This window comes from Aphelocoma coerulescens, chromosome 3 (assembly GCF_041296385.1).
Source record: "Aphelocoma coerulescens isolate FSJ_1873_10779 chromosome 3, UR_Acoe_1.0, whole genome shotgun sequence".
NCBI lineage: Eukaryota > Metazoa > Chordata > Aves > Passeriformes > Corvidae > Aphelocoma > Aphelocoma coerulescens.
Window position 1 is genome coordinate 4,894,967 of NC_091016.1, and position 16,398 is coordinate 4,911,364.

General features: G+C 43.4%; 1 protein-coding gene across 1 annotated transcript in view; it reads left to right on the forward strand.

Annotated features, from left to right (window-relative positions):
• Positions 1-9,771: 9,771 nt before the first annotated feature.
• REL (REL proto-oncogene, NF-kB subunit) overlaps positions 9,772-16,398 on the forward strand; it is a 29,587-nt gene continuing 22,960 nt past the window's right edge. The window contains exons 1-2 of the mRNA XM_069008912.1: positions 9,772-9,892; positions 14,762-14,904. Coding sequence (XP_068865013.1) covers positions 9,886-9,892; positions 14,762-14,904 — 150 coding nt within the window. The 5' untranslated portion in view covers positions 9,772-9,885. The remainder of the gene's footprint in view (positions 9,893-14,761; positions 14,905-16,398) is intronic.

Consider the following 16,398-nt stretch of genomic DNA (forward strand, 5'->3'; position numbering starts at 1 on the left):
ACTGGTAAACATTCTTCTAAGCAGGGATGGTAATGATGAGGCAGTAATTGTCTGAGTAAATTATCCAAGTGGCCATCTTTTTTTTTTTTCACTTCCTACATTTCTGGTGTCCTCTGGCATCAGAACAGAAGTATATGCTAGTCCTAGGCTATGTAAATTAAAAGTTCTGTCTGCATTGCAATTAAAAACATGTCAGGTCACATGGGTTCCACTTGACCAGTTACAGCAGTGCTGTTTTGCAAATAAGGTTTTAACTGTGTTGCAAGTGTGAAGTCCTGAACTGACCAAGTCTGTAGTAACTGGGTCACCTGCCAGAGTTTTTTGTGATGTAGGTCATGGGAATATTTGCAGAAGCAAAAGTGCTGTAATTGCATAGCTGTACCAGTATTTATGTTGACATTGAAACTTAAAGATGCGTATTCAGGAGGCAGAAACAATACCATGTGTAATTAAGATACATAAAAGGAATATAAATTCTAGTTTTAAACAATCCAGCAGCTAAACAACGTGGATTTTTGAATTAATGTCATTATTTCAGATCTGTTTCCTAATGGGCTTTTTGCACCCCGAGAGCACAGACATCGCCCACTGTTAGGCAAAGAGAATTAGGAGCAGTAACATAAGAGAGCTCAGGAACCCAAAAAGAAATCAGTGCATCACATGTAAGAGTTGGGTTGCCACGCAGCCAAGGAGCTGTAGTCTTAGACCACCCTGGTGTGCTGTGGAGCCAGGATGAAAAATCCCCCCAAATTGTCCCAAAGCCCTGGCAGTCTCAAATAAACAGGTGAAACCTGTGAAAACAGGGTAGCACCAGCAATTTACAAGACAGCATCTGTCATGGAATGGAGTACTGTCTTGGAAAGGAACCTCAGGATCATCTGGTTCAACCTTTCTTGGCAAAAGCATGATCTAGACAAGATGGCCCAGTGCCCTTTCCAGCTGAATCTCAAAAGTGTCTAACATTGGGGAAAAGAAAGCTGGAATTTAAGAAGGAGTTAAGGAAAGGTGGAGTTAAAGCTCTCCTTGCAGCAGGAGCTTTCTTCTGGGAGCCACAGGAAGTCTCACTTGGTGGGGCAGGTAAGTTTGAAAGACTCAGGGCAGTAAAAGTGTCCGGATGTGAATCAGGTCTCACTACCGATCTCACAATTGCAACAGTCTCTCTGCAGGCTGTTTATAGGGGGTGTGGAGCCTAATGACTGCTAATTAAGTGTGGTAGCCAGTTTTACTTTAGGCAAGTATCTCTGCTATTACCATGTCTGAATCTCCTGGAATCAGCCAGCTACAGATTTACTTCTCTACAGCATCCATGCCTTTGGGACCAGATTTGGTATCTCTCTTACTGGACTATGAGTCTCTAGTATCTCTAAAGCTTTGAAGTGGTATTAAATCTGGATTGGTTTACTCACAGGATTTTGCTTTTACAGGGTAAGAGAAGGTAGTAAGAAAAACTGAAATAGCTGTATTATTTTTAAAAAGTAACAAGCTTGTTTAGACTTATAGATTTGGCTTTTTGTCTGTTTTTTTTAAGCAAATGATTATGTATATGGACAGAAATACTTTTCAAATTCAAGTGGGAACTTTGGTCTCAGTTTAATTTCAGTTACGCCTATGGTTATTTATGCAGGTTTCCTTTTAATGGAAACCCCTGGAAAAGGCCCAGTCAGCTCTCCTTGGCTACTTTTCTTGGAGATGAGAGCTCAAGATAGTGCACAGAGACTACAGTTCTCTGCTTTGCACATGGAAATTTTTACCTTCGTGTTCTGGGAGAAGCAGACAACCAGAGCAGTGAGGGAAGCAGGATTTGTGCCCTGTGAGGAAATCGTGGTGGTCACCACGAGGGGGCATTTTATTGAGACACCACAAACCCAAGGGTGTTACTCACAATCGCTGAGGAAATGGTATCAAGGCCCTTAAGGGACAAGCTGCTGTGACAACCAGGAGTAAGAGCAGTGGAACTGTAATCAGAGACTTTATTCCAAATGCCCTCCATTCCTTATTTTCTACTCTTTGGATACTGGAGCCTGTAATGCTTGTCTTAGAATTCGTGGGGCTGGTGCAATGGAAAAGTTTAGGTAAGCCGGAACCTGTCTCAGCCTTTGAGAAACAGAGAACTGAACAGGTTGACTTTCAGCACTGCTGACCTGACTTGCACCCCAGGGTTTCATTGGAGACTAATCAGAAGTGGAGCTGGGACATCAGTAGCTTTAATAATTTGTCTTTTTTGCATCTGCCTGTTAAGGAACTTTTCCATAAAGCAGTTGCCTTTTCTTCATATTCAGCTTTATATATGACATTGCCCTTGTAACCAACACTAGCCCTTGTTCTAATTAATCCTTCTTGCCACTGGCTCCTTCCTGTCAGCTCTTTCTTGGGTTAGGCCTTCTCCTTTCTCTGGTTCCTGCACGTACTTGCCAGAAGCAGCTTGTGGTGTCTGTTGTGTTTCCATTCAACAGCCTGAGTCTAGAGCTGTTATTTCCACTGCACAGAGCAAAAAATCACTTCAGTTCCTTTTTTTTAAAAATTTTTATTGCACAAGAGATCTCTTGAAGAATTAGTTGTCTTCTTGGCTTATTGTTCTTTTTAATTCAAAACCAAAAAAGTCAGATTTATATGTGTATTCTTCACTTGCTTACAGTGTGTAAGGTACGTAGAGTATGTTTTTCAGGCATCTGAAAATGTTCTGAGTCTCATGGTGCCTGACACATTTACTGTACCTAAGGCACAGCATTTCAGATTGAAAACACAGAGGTTGTTTTTGGATTTCATCCCTTTTCAGCAATATTAAGGCTCACAAATGGAAATCCTGTGCAGATGAAGTATTCATCAAAGTCATTGTTATATGAGAGGTTAACCACAACTTTGATTATAAAAACGATGTCAAACTTTCCCCAAATGTCCTAAAAGCAAAATTGACAGGTCATGTAGCAACTGCCAAATGAACAAGACAATGAAATAACAAACCTCATCACTGTTCTGGGTGAGAAATCAAGGGCTTTCAACCCTGTAATTCAGAGAGCTCAAACTAATAATGATAGCCTTACTAAGATGTAGGCCTTGTTAATAAATCTGAATTATTTTATTGCAGCAAGGCAGTGAACTGGATGCATAGGCACAAAGTGTGGACAGCAGCGGGGTGAGCAGCCCGCTGGTGGCTTACTCAGAGTTGATTGTGGCCAACTACTGCCTGTAAGACTTTGCATGGTGAGGTGGCACCTGTGACACACAGCCCCAGGCAATCTGTAAGAAAGGGCTAATGTAGGGCCAGATAAGACATGTAGTGGCCAATTTACAAACTGGAGGTTTGCTTTGCATGTGGAGGAGGACTTGATGTGTAAATGTGTCCCAGAAAGTTTTAAGTGTTTACCTTTGTCCTGAAGAGCAGTGTCTCTCTGTCATTCCTGGGTGTAATCCTTTAACTGTTCAAGTCAGAACTGCAGGAGTCATTGGGCTAGAGGTTGAAAATTAAGGTGTGAGACTTCAAATTAAGAGGAGATATATCTGATGGGGCTGTACTGAAACAAGGTACCTTTTTCATCTCTTTAAGGTGGCCTTGTCACTCTCTGCAGCTCCCTGAAAGGAGGTTGTGGCTGGGGGGGTGGTCAGGCTCTTCTCCCAGGCAGACAGCAATAGGATGCTCTCTAAGGAGGACAGAGTCTTAAGCAGCACCAGGGGGTGTTTATGTTGGGCATTATGAAAAATTTCTTCACAGAAAGGGTGATTCGATACAGGAGTGGGCTGCCCAGGGAGGTAGTGGATTCACCAGCCCTGGAGGTGTTTAAGGAAAGACTGGATGTGGCATTCACTGCCATGGTCTGCTTGACAAGGTAGCGTTCAAAGATTGGATTCTGATCTCAAAGGTCTTTTCCAACCTAATTGATTATGATTATTGGCTGTAGATACAGTCTTTTGAGATTCTTGAAGCTCAGGGTGGTGTTAAGTAGCTTAAACTCCTTGTGAGCCCTGAGGAAAAGGGAAGCCTTGTAATAAAAACCTGGATGAGCGATTTTTACGTGCTGTAGTGGATCCAGTGCATGGTGACTGCCTGATATGTGCTGGCATTTTGGGGGGCAGCAGAATTACTTTTGACACTTATTGCCTATATATTTTTAGTATGCAATTTTCATTATAAACTTCGTACTCTAACAGCTTGCTGTTGCCAAAGGGACAATTTACATCCTTCCTTCTGCCTCCTTATATTTGTTTTGTGGCTGCAGATAGAGCAATTCTATTGCTTCCCTCTGAAAGCAGCAACAGTGATCTGGCTTATAGAGGTAATCTATTTTGAAAAAAATCATTCTGGGCAGAAAAAGGTTGTTTTCTGCTGACTTAGCTCCTTCTGCTCAGCTTGAGCTCATCTCTTCCCTAAGTCCTCTTCCTACAGCTCTACTGCATCAGATGAATCTCGATTGTGGCATGAGGAAGGTGTTTACAGTTTTAGTGACCACTTCAGAGGTCACTAATCAGCTTCACTGTAGTGAGAGGCTTTTATGTACCACAGTGGAAAATGAAAACACTACTCCATCTTTTTCTTTCCCTGCCAACAAACATTTACAGTTTTGCTCTGTTAAATAATGCAACTCCCAAACCGTGGTATGTGTTTATAGCACTGGGATGAGGAGAAGGGAATAGGAAGCACTTGAGAGGTCTGGGGGAGAAAGTGCCCGAGAAGTTCTGCTCTGAATACTAAGTCTGGGAAGGAAGGAGTGTAAATTAGAAATCTCAGGAAGGTTTATCAATTTCTCAGGCTAAAAATACAGTGCTATGCTACAGTTCCATGACGTTAGCACTCTGTCAGGAAGCAGGCACCTCTGCCCAAATTTGTCTTCCAGAAACTTCTTGGCCTTGGTGCCACCACATTCCTTCCTGCTGGCAGAGTCATTTCTGTGATTGTACGTGGAACTGGCTCAGTAAAAACTGAGCCAGCAGAAAAAAACAATAATCTTGTTTCCACCAGGTTGCTTTTAAGCACGCTCCTGTGTCTCCAAAGGAGTGCTTGAGACAGTGTAGGAACACACAGGAGTGAGTTACCTGGATGGAAGGAGACAGAGAGGGGGACACTGTCTTTTTCTGACATGACCCGTCATGATTTTGTGCTTGGTACTTTAATGTAATGAGCGGTTCATCCCCTGAAGAAGTTGCATCATCAGTGAATAAGACAGAAGTGTGGGAGCAAGGAAGTATCTTCTCTGATTTCTGTTGGGGAAATTGAGGCTTAGAGAATTAAGCGACTTGCCTAAGAGTAGAAAGGCTGACTTGCCAAGAGCCAAATACCAGTCTCCTGAATCACAGCCTTGTGCCTTATCCACAAGACCAACCTTTCTCTATTAGCATTTCCTTTCTCTCCACCCTGTTTTGAGGGAGGCACAGTAGCATTGTTCTATGTCAAACAAACTCAAACCGTGGCACAGGAATGCTTCCAGGAGAATGACTTGAACAACCTTTGAGTTTATCATTAATCTGGAAGCCATGACTTTTTTGAGAATGGCTTCTGCATCAGAACCTTCCATAGGACCAATAACCACACAAGCTTTAACCACCAAAAGGTCTGAGGGTGTTTAAGTAAGATGCCTTTGAGATAAAAAAACATACTTCAAACAGCAAAAGGTTTCTTAAGGCATAGGGGATTGGAAATTTCTAATCTGGCAGTAGGTGAGGCTTGAGATAGAGTGGACAAGAAAACAGGACTCTCCCTACATAAAGAGAGAAGGGAATGATTTTATTAATACTATTCTTACTCCTAGTATGATGTACCTTATTAGGAGAGCCATATGCTGAAAGTACCTTAGTGTCTGCCTAACCAGGCCAGTGACAAGGGCCTTATCTTTGATTGAAGTCAGATAGCTGGGAACAGGAAATAAAGACTTAACAGTTTGCCTGAGCTGCTCTCCTGTCACAGCCAGCTTCATTGGGCAATGCCTGTGCTAAGCACCACTAGAGAGCTGTCGTCCTAGACTTGACAAATACCATGTCAAACACTCACTCCTCTGCTGTAGGAGGTTTTAGTGCTGGCTTTTTATCCCTCCATTCTACCCTTGCTTGCCCCATAACGTTCCCTGCTGGAACAGGGAGCTTTACTCCTTACAGCAACCTAGGTGTTAACTGTGCTAGTGCAGCAGCCAGTGAAAAGCAGGAGGTGAGGACTTGTTTTTGGACTTGATAAGTGGAGAGAAATGGGATCTTAAAACACTTGCTTTAACTGGAAGACAGGAAGTGAAGCACTGGATCAGACTGGCCTAAGAATTCTGGTATCTCGCCTCTGGCTATAGCCAAAGTCAGCTGACAAAAATAATAGTGAAGCACCTGGCTTTTGTTATGCAATGCTGCAGGAGGGGAATTCCATCTGCTCTTTGCAGAGATCTGCATATACCCAAACCTATGACATGTTCTTACACTTCATGTCAGCTGCTGACGAGGTTTCTGTGATTGCCAAAGCTGTACTGCAATCCTCTAGTTCACCGCACTCTCCCAGGATAATCCCTGTGCCAGGGATTCCGATTGCAGCAGAGCAGAATTGCACACAGGGTAGTCAGGAATAGAGGAATATCCTCGAGCTTGCATGACTTTGAGTAAGGCTTCTTTCATTTGCTTAGGTTTTTGCCTTTTTCTTGGGAAGGCTTCTTGGTTTCCATAGAGTTTAGGAACACGAATGTTTTATAAAACAGCTACACTGGTCTTCGACTAAATGCTCCTTTTGTCCCACTGTTGTGCTTTTCCCTGGCCATCGGCTTATGGCTACTGCTAGAGAAAAAACCATCAAGAAAACAATTCCTTTTCATGCTGTCCTTCCTCCAGTCACTTTGTTCAGTCTGTGTATTCTGATGATTGGAGCACGCAGTTCTTACACAACGAAACTCTTCATGTGGTTGGTTGTCCTCTTATCACAAGCTGTATTCATTTGAAGGAAGGGCTGGAGGTAGAGTTAAAGATTTTGGGATGCTCTAAGAAGTGCAATCCATTCATATTTTTTCTTAAAAATAATATCAAGGAGCAGTTTGTACCAAAGACACTGGTGTGTATGTGAGATACCACCTCAATTTCGAACGTGCAATCTTAAGGATTATCTTTGAGTAGCCTGTTCCTGCAAGCCCTAAGAGTTAGAGTTCAAAAGAGCTGGGGAAACGTAGGGAATGTTTATTATGTTTTAGTCATAACACGGTATTTGTATTGCCTGGAATACTGCCCTTAATTTCACATTGGTTTAGACTGTGTACCCTACAATAACACTTACCTTCTGAAGAAATGAGTAGAGACTTCTGTTTTGAGCCACAGTCTCCCTGGTCCGTGTTTGCTCAGTAGTGTAATGGGCTGGAAAAATAGGTGGGAACCAGGGATATAAACCGTATTTAGGGAAGCACCTAAATTCATTCTGAAATGTCACAGTTTTTATCATCAGAGATTTGGCAAACCAGCCTGAAGATAAGTAAGAAAAAGTATTTAGTCACTTCATACGTCTGTACTGACAACCTGCTTTACATCCAAGCTCAAAACTCACATCTACAGCTTCAGCTATCCCAGATGAACTGCAGCCCTTTCCTTTTAAAAGTCCTGTCCAGGTCACTCCTGTGATCTGCAGACATGCCCTCAAACTGGGGGCATTTCTCTGGCTGTTCAACCCTGGGAAGGAAGGCTTGTACAAAACTTGAACCACCAGGTTATCAATTAAAAACCTGAAGTGTCTTCTAATATGAGATGTTAACGAGCTGATTGTTTGGATGGGGCACTTAACAGAGAGAATTCAGGTTGTGTGTTTTCCATTTGCTGCCTTTATTGTAGAGCAGCACAATTTTATTTGTGATCTCTTTTTCAGTTTGTGCTTTGGGGTCATGTGTGCTTGTTTAGGTAAAGTCCAAGTTTGATTTAGAATATTAGACTCACTTGCCTGCTTTATTGTACATCATCAATCATAGGGAATCCAAGAAATCCCTGAAGATGTAAAAATCTAGTCTGAATTTCTCATACTTTTAGGGCACTGCTGGTTTATATCTTTTGTGTTGTTTCATTTTGGCTTTTCTGTGGGAGAGAAAATAAAAAATTATGTTCTCCTGGCAAGAAACTAACCCACAGCCATAGAATTATTTTATTATAACATCTGATTAATGTGGCTTTTCTTTAATCATCTAAGGCTAATGTCACAGACATTTTGATTATCCTGTGTGCTCCCTAGGATTCTTCTACTCCAATTTCAGTTGTAAGTTTGACAGTGGTGCAACCATGTGACAAACCATGAATCTTAAATAAGGAAAGTTTTGCTTGTGGGGTGAAGAAAGATAGATAATTTCAATTTGTAGGAAATATGCTGATAGCTGAGCAAAATTAAGTTTACAAAGAGAAGTCCTGTTAATATGAGATGGACTACAGAGCAGGAAAAATAATAAGCATTTGGCAGCCTCTTCTGCTTAGTTGGGTTGGTGTATGGATTTGCAGATCATAGAACAGCATTTTCAGCTTCATTTCTGGACGTCCCAATAACCTTAGCTTTAGAAATAGGATAGTGAAAAAAACTAAAAACCTGTCGGTTTTGTACCTTACTTGAGTGTTCTTTCAGGCTTTTTTCGTTATTTTATTAATCTTTCTTTCTCAGGGATACTAATTGATTTAACTGCATTTTCACATGGTACAGTTTATTCCACTCCCAGAGTAAAGAGGTAAGAAAAAAATTTAAATTTTGTTGCTAACTAAACAGTCTTAACACCCCAGCTAGGTGTGGCCTTCCTGTTTCTTTGTGTTCCTCTTTTTACAGGTGTTTTTTAATTTTCCCTCAGATTTGTTTGTTTGTTACTGACCTCTCCACCTGATCCAGACATGGGGCTGTGGGGTTGTTCCCAGTGTCCAACTCCTTCGCTTCATCTTGCTGTGTCAGGGCCTAGCTGTGAGACTGAGGATCTGGGATGCTCTGAAGGTTCGGTAGATTTAAAGCTGATAATTGTGACTTAATCAGCTTGTTGGTGATTAGTTTTTACCTCACCTGCAATGTTGGTCTATCCCTAGTACATACAGCTTAGTTCTTGAATCGCAGAATGGGTTGGAAGGGGCATTCAAAGCCCATCTCATTCCAACCCCCTGCTTTGGGCAGCAACATTTTCCACTAGACCAGGCTGCCCAAGCTCCATCCAGCCTGGCCTTGAACACTTCCTTTGGATGGGGCATCCTCAGCTTCTCGGGGTAGGCTTGTTCCTGTGCCTCACCACCCTCATAGTAAAGAATTCCTTATCAGTATCCAATGTAACTCTGCCATCTGTCATTTAAAGCCATTCCTCCTTGTCCTGTCACTACAGGCCTTGGTAAAAAGTCTATCCTTGTCCTTCTTATAAACCCCAACAGGGGCTTAGACAGGCGCTGGACGGCTGCAGTACAGTCTTCCCTGGAGCTTTCCCTTCTCCGGGCTGACCACCAGGCTGCATGCAACCGAGAAGATGGATAACGAGAGCGCTTGGTGTCTCGAGGCTGACAGGGCGGGAGAGCGGGGTGTAGGAGTGATGCTCTGAAAGCGTGAGGGTATGGAAGGAAACAGGCTCTCGGTGTATCTGCCGTGCTCTGAAATCAGAGGAGTTGAACTTTTTCCTTTGTACTTTCGGCTACCGGGCAGGGCAGGACCGGAGGGCAGACCCGTGCCTGCCTTGCCGGCGCGGCGGCAGTCCCGGAGCGGGGTCTCTGTGCCGCGGGGGAGCCGCTCCCGCGGGTGCCGGGCGGGGCGGGCGCGGCGGGGGCGGGCGGGGGGCGGCCCCGCACCGCCCCGCAGCGAACGCGCACGTCCGCCCGCCCCACGGGAAATTCCCCCTGAAAAGGACGGCGAGCCAGGCAGCTGTGGCTGTCCGTGCGTCCCTGCGAGGTGTGCGGGCCCGGGCCGGAGCCCCGCGGCGCAGAGGCCGGAGCGGAGCTGTCAGCATGGCCGGTGAGCGGCGGGGCTGGGCGGGGGGCGCGGGGAGCGGCCCCGGGGGGCTCCGAGCACTCTCCGCCCTCCCTCGCTGGTCGCGTTGGGTGTTCACACTGCGAGGCTAAAGCAGGGATGGGTTGTTCGGCTGAGTCGCGATGAGATCTTACGAGGCTGTTCCACTTCAAATGGATCTCTTCAGCCTTTAAAATTGCGACGTTAAAGCCTTTAGGTGTTAAATACGCACGCGGGTCCCGTATCTGGGCTGGAGACAACAGGCTGAAGGTTGGGTGATGCTCATAAGGACCCTGTTCACATCGGAACTCGGCTGTGAGAATGCAAATGAATGAGAAACTGATGGCACAAATGGAAAGTAACGCAGATAAGGGATCGTGCTTTGAGTAATTACAACAAAAAGCACAATTAAGTTTCTTCAGGCTAAATTAAACCGAGTTTGTCATCCTTTCGGGAGGAGTCTCTCTGGTATCTGTCTTAGGGTTAAAAAAAAGTCCCTAAATTTAAAACTTGGCTATACTAATTAGAATAGTATTTCTAGGGAAAGCCGCTTTTCAAAAGCTGTACGTTCTGTTCTTGTTCTAGTTAGCAAGGTATAAACTTTCACTCCTGATAAATATATAGGTGTGCTTAACTATCAACATAGAAAACAGCTAGGCTTGTCCTTTAAATGTTATGATGTATTTTAGAGTGGCAACACTGAAGCAGGAGAGAGCAGTTTCGGGGTTTTTTTTCTTCATGTCTTTATGTATTTTCAGTGTAATTAGGAACCAGATAAGGAATTTTTCAGCGGGGGAAGTTTATAACTTCCTGGTACTAGCTAGCTTTTGTCGTTGTTTTTTTTTCTAGTTGCCGTTTTATAATGTAACACGATAGTAAAGAGGAAGTTCATGAGCGTTTCTCGGTCTCTGTTAGAATTTGTGCATTCATGGAGCCGTAGGTAGACTATTGCTTTTTCAAATTAAGTCATGTTTATGTTTCCAGTTGCTTTGGCTTAAACTGGGGTGTGCTGCAATAAAGCTTTCACCATCCTCCCTCTATGCCTGAGGTGTTGCAGAAGGTTATAAGTGGATAGATTCTTGCTTTTTAGAAATGACAGGCTTAGGGCCACCAGGGATTTGTACCGAGCAGTGACATCGGAGTTAAAGGGCGACGCTTCTCCCATCTGTGTCTCACTGCAGTCACCTCGGGCGGGAGGGTTTCGGGTGATACTTTCACATCTACAACGAGCCACAGCTGCTCTGCTTTCACATGCAGATGTTGATGGAGAGTCTGTTCACCGGGCACTCCTGGCTGTGCAAGAAAATTGGGCACAAATGACAAATTGGGCAGTTCCTCCAGAGCCTGCTTGCCTGGAGGAGAGGAATGAGACAGAACCCTTGATCGCGTGTCACTTTGCTTGGTGGCAGCATGTCACACTTCCTCCCTCATGGCACAGACTATGTTAAACTTTAAGCCATCCCGCTTTCTTGTCATGGAGAGGTCTGAGGAATTTTGTTCTGAGTTTTAGGGATTGTCCTTTTGTTCCTCTTTGTATTGCTCAAAATGTGAGAATAAAACACCCTTCAGTTCTTGAATGAGCATAAACTGGCTGAACTCTTGGAGCTGTCACTGCTTTTACCTCTTCCTTTCTGAACTCTCGGAACTGTCACTGCTTTTACCTGTTTTCCTTGAGTATATAATTGGGACACTTGATCTCCTATATTCTCTTTAAAATTATTCAGTGTACTGTATTCGGGGCAAGAGGGGGGAAAAGCAATTTAATAACAAAAAGAATGACAGGCAGGTTATAATATGTAGCACAATGTTTCTATTACTAGCATGTGTATAGGCAATTAGAATTAATTACAAAGACAAATTAAACTCTTAAGAACTTAGATGAAGGATTAGCTAGATTTTTTTTCTTTTCTTCCATTTCAAATGCTTTATGGAGTAGTTGTGGGCAGGCAGGTAATACGAGTAGCTGTGCATTTCTGTTCCAGAATTAGTGAGAGTTTGGGTTTTGGCGTATCTCACATTTGTTTGACAAACAAAGCGAGACCTGAGGAGGACAGGTCTGTAGTGACTGTGTGGGATCTAACAGACCTCTGTGTGTGTGTGTGTGAGCAGATTGTGAAATAGTTACGCTGTGCCACTTCCAAGCACATTGCTGATTTACAGAAATGGGGAACACTGGACACTTGGCTGCAGAGTGCTGGTAATACCTCTCGTTTGCACAAACACTTCTGTGTGTTTCCTCTCTACGCAAAACATGATGACACCGATAAACACAGCAGCGATGATAACGTGATTCTTAAACAGAGAGAGGGGCAGCCAAGACAAAATGAAGTTTAATGTTTAATCTCTGGAGGCTGCTGTGTCACCGTGCTTTACTTTCCCACAAACACACCTGCTGCTGAGCAGTGGGTTTACCTTCAGTGACATTTGTTTCAACCACAGCCCTGTAAAGATCACTGAGCCCAGAGTTTTAAAATAAAGGGCTCTTAATAGGTGAGAAAATAGCCCTCTCAAGTGAGTATTAATAGAATGTGAAGGGAAATTGTTGGTTAAAGCAGCAAGAGTTAAAGACCTCAAGTGATTGCGCTCTTGAAGTTTCGAGTGGCGAAGCTCTGGCTAGTTTTGACAAATATGTAATGTCTGTGGGTGTCCTGTGCATCTGGTTAGCAGCTATGTAAGCATGAGAATCTCCAAGTGTAATGATTAGTAGGTACTTTGCTGCAATTTTGTCATTGTAACTTGTAAAACAGATTTTTAATTTCGTATGTGGATGTGTGTCTGTATTTGTGCTGATCAATGCAATAGCATAAGTAAATTGAAGTGTGAAATAGCCATACACAGATGTGTGAGCATATTTTTGTGAGAAACTCAGACTTCTGCTCTCCTTGAAACCAGCTTTACGTCATTTTTAGGCTTTTTTGTTATCAGTGCCTGTCTTCCCCTTCCCTTTTGCTGGACTTGCTTGTTTTCCAGAAAGAGAAAATATGCAAAGCTCATCTAAAGGACAGTTAGGTAAAGAGCTGGGAAGTATCTAGAAAAGGGACTTCTAAGTAGCTGGACCTAGACTAGTGGCTAATGTGTATTTAATGTGACAGCTCATGGCTGGTGATCAGCAAGTTATTTAAAATCTACCTTATGGGAGGTGGTCGGTTTAGAAACTGCACTTTGATTGATTGTTAGAAAGGTCTATAAAGAGTCCTGAACCACAGTTCCCAAAGGTTTTGACCCCAAACGCAGCCTGCAGTAGAAGTGCATTGTGCTTTTGAAGAGGCATTCAGGTTTTGCAGAGGCTCTGGTTGTTGAAGACAATCCCAGCCCAGGAGCTGCTCTCACACGGTGGCAGATGCAGTTCCACCACTGGCTGTAGGTGTGTGACAGATCAATGTGCTTTCAGGTCAGACCAAGGTGACGTCTCAGATGTCGTTCTTTCCATCCATCCCTTCTCTGCTGCTCTTGATTACTTTATCTCATAGGTTATAATATTTTCCTACTTTGGGTATGAACTGCTGCAGCACTGGAAATGTTTTGTGGTCAACAAATCCCAGGCATAAAGCTCAAGTTTTGTGTTGGCAGGGGTACCTAAACCATTGTAGGTGCAGCAAAAGAGAAGCCTTTATTATGGAGTTAGGGTTGGAATCCACCTCTTGGCCAAAACTCATGTGCTGTGGACTCTCAGGCAGCACAGACCTTGGGCAAAAGGAAGTAGGGGTTCTTTTACCCTTTCAGCACTTTCAATATATTTAATAACTGTTTTGCTTATTATGTTGAAGTCCAAGCACTTTTTTTTCAGTGCCGTGCCACAGGATATTGTCTGTCCTGTTTGTTTGTGATGCTCAGCCTTGCTTGAGGAGGATGCTATTATATGAAGATGACAGAGAGCTCAGTAGACATTTCCATAAGCTACGTTCTTCTGATCGTGTAGCACTGTGATGATTCAGCTTCAACAATATTTACTTAGCCTCTGTTGTTTGTTTTTCACATGCCATCCCACTGTTGTCACTGTTTGATTGACTGTCCTGTTTGATGTTCTCAGTGAGATATATTAAATAGCTTGTTACTGTCTGGCAATAAAACATCACTTGAAAAGTACTTAGGCTCTTGCTAAGTTAATGTCTTTCTAACCCCCCCATTTAAGAGTTCTGCTGTCTCTTATTCTCATCTATCACTCTGTGTTTCCTGAAAACCTCCCTTCTGACAACTGCCCAATAGCTTTTCTGAGGTTTCATTGTCTGGGGAGATACTGCAACTAGAAATGAGCCCTGTGGGATATAGGCAGCTCAAAATGTAGAATTCAATACGAGCAATCAGGTATTTTCTGAGCTCACAGTGACAGTATTCAACTCAGAAGGGTAGGGGTTTTTGCAGAATTTGAATAGTTTCTGCTGCACTGTGATAGGAACTAAATCAATCAATTCTGAGCAAACATCTTCACTTTCAGAGGATGCTTAAGAGATCATAGCAGCTGACCGTACCAGTGCTTGGAGAGGACAGCCATTCTTAAAACTGTATTATTCCTAAAAGTGTCAACCATTCCCTCAAAATAATGATATGGGTTTTGTTGTATAAAATCTTCTTTCATCAGACATGTCTTCTATGATGGTTGAAAGTAGCTAAGTTCTAGATCAGATGGAGGGAAGGGTGTCTTTTTTGCTAGTTACTTCCATGGCATTAATACTGTGGATGTTTCATCCAAATCTGTCCTCTTCCTTTGTACCCCACCTTCAACATGTGCATGTACATAAAGAGTAGATTTTTCTGATAAGGTAGACCAAGTGGAAAGATGGTAATGTAAATCAAAAGTCTAGAAATTCTAGTTCTTGCATCTTCTGCTTTTTAAGCTCTACTGTGTCCTAACATTGAAAATATTTTATTTTTAAGGTGGCCCTGAGCCCTACATTGAAATATTTGAGCAACCCAGGCAAAGGGGCATGCGTTTCAGATACAAATGTGAGGGAAGATCAGCAGGCAGCATTCCAGGAGAACACAGTACTGAAAACAATAAGACCTTCCCTTCCATCCAGGTAAATACCACTTTTATCCAGGAATTACCATTGCCCACGTTACCGTGATGCTCGTAGCTATGCGTTGGACTCTGCACAGTAAATACAACGCTTTTCATCTCATGTTCTCTGATTCTTTCCTTGGCATGCAAATGGAGTTGCAGCTGAGTGGGAAAAGAGTTACTTGCTCCTGGTCACGAAAAGATTGGGTTTACTAAAAGAGGAGAAGGTGCAGAGGTGGTTTACAAAGTGCTGCTAGAGGGGACTCAGTGAAGACTCAAGCTCTGGGAGCCATTCATTAGTAGCTTTCTCTGTATGCATGTTTGCTCTGCTTTCTTAGTTTGGTGACGTAGGTTTGGTTTTACGGTTTGGACTGCAGCATGAATTTTGGGAGAGCGTTGAAGGAATTTGCCTACAAAATGTGGAAAGGCTTTGAAACATTGCTGGGCACAACATGAAAGAAGGTGCTTTGTACAAGTGAACAATCGCCCGTGATGCGGTGAATGGGTCTGCAAAAGACACCAGCATGAGGTGTGTGAAGACAGAAAGGGGGTACAGAAGTTAAAAATGAGCTGAGAAAAGGGAATTGTGTCCTCAGAGCATCTGCAATGATGATGAGTTGGATGGTTGCACCATGGATGGGTTGGGAAATCCAGAATGAAGGGATTCAGAGGAGCCCTGGCAGCTGTGATCACAGCAGGGACAAAGATAGACAGTAGAGCTGGAATGGAACCACTTGGGCAGTAGCATTCATAGGTTGGACAAAGGAGACCTCAGACACATAGGGTAGGAGAAAAGAATTTCTGGTCCCCTATCTGATATTTAAGTTGCTTTTGTTTCCTTGATCTATTTCAGTTTGGAGAAAGTCTGTCAGAGCTGAGATTAGAGGAGAAACCTCAAATTTAAATGGGAAGTTAAGAGCACTTGCCATGTTGCAGTCCATTGCAGTGCCCCGGAACAGAGGCTATGTATCTGTGTTTGCAGTGTGTGCAAGTACAAAAAAGCCAATGTGGAGTCAAAAATGGAGTCTCTGGAATCACAGCAGAAAAACAAGTGATAGAGAGGTGGTGAAATGGGAAAAATATGAGATGTTTTATGCTGAGACATAAAAGCTCTTTAAGAAGGAGGGTTTGATAAAGAGATTGTTGGCAGTCATGTGTTGAGCGGCAGAGTGAGTCTCTACTGCGTTAAGCAACTGTGGAAGCTGGTCCAGCCCTGGAGCCAGAATTACTAAGGGAAGAAGCAGAGAAGGTTTCCCTTTGACTATCACAGTGCCAGATTTGGTTAGGGAATGCAGGAAATGGAGATGGTGCCAGACTCATTTTTTCAGCTCTCTGCCAATTGAACAAGGAACTGTGTGGGCTGTTGGCAAGAGCAGAGGCTTGCACAGACTCTCAGCCTAAGTCTGTGTCAGGGCACAAGCTGAATTGATTCCTCTTTTCTTGGACTGTGCTGGACATGAAGGCTAGGCAGAACCCAGAGGGGAGATGGGACATGAGTAGGTGACCATGTAAG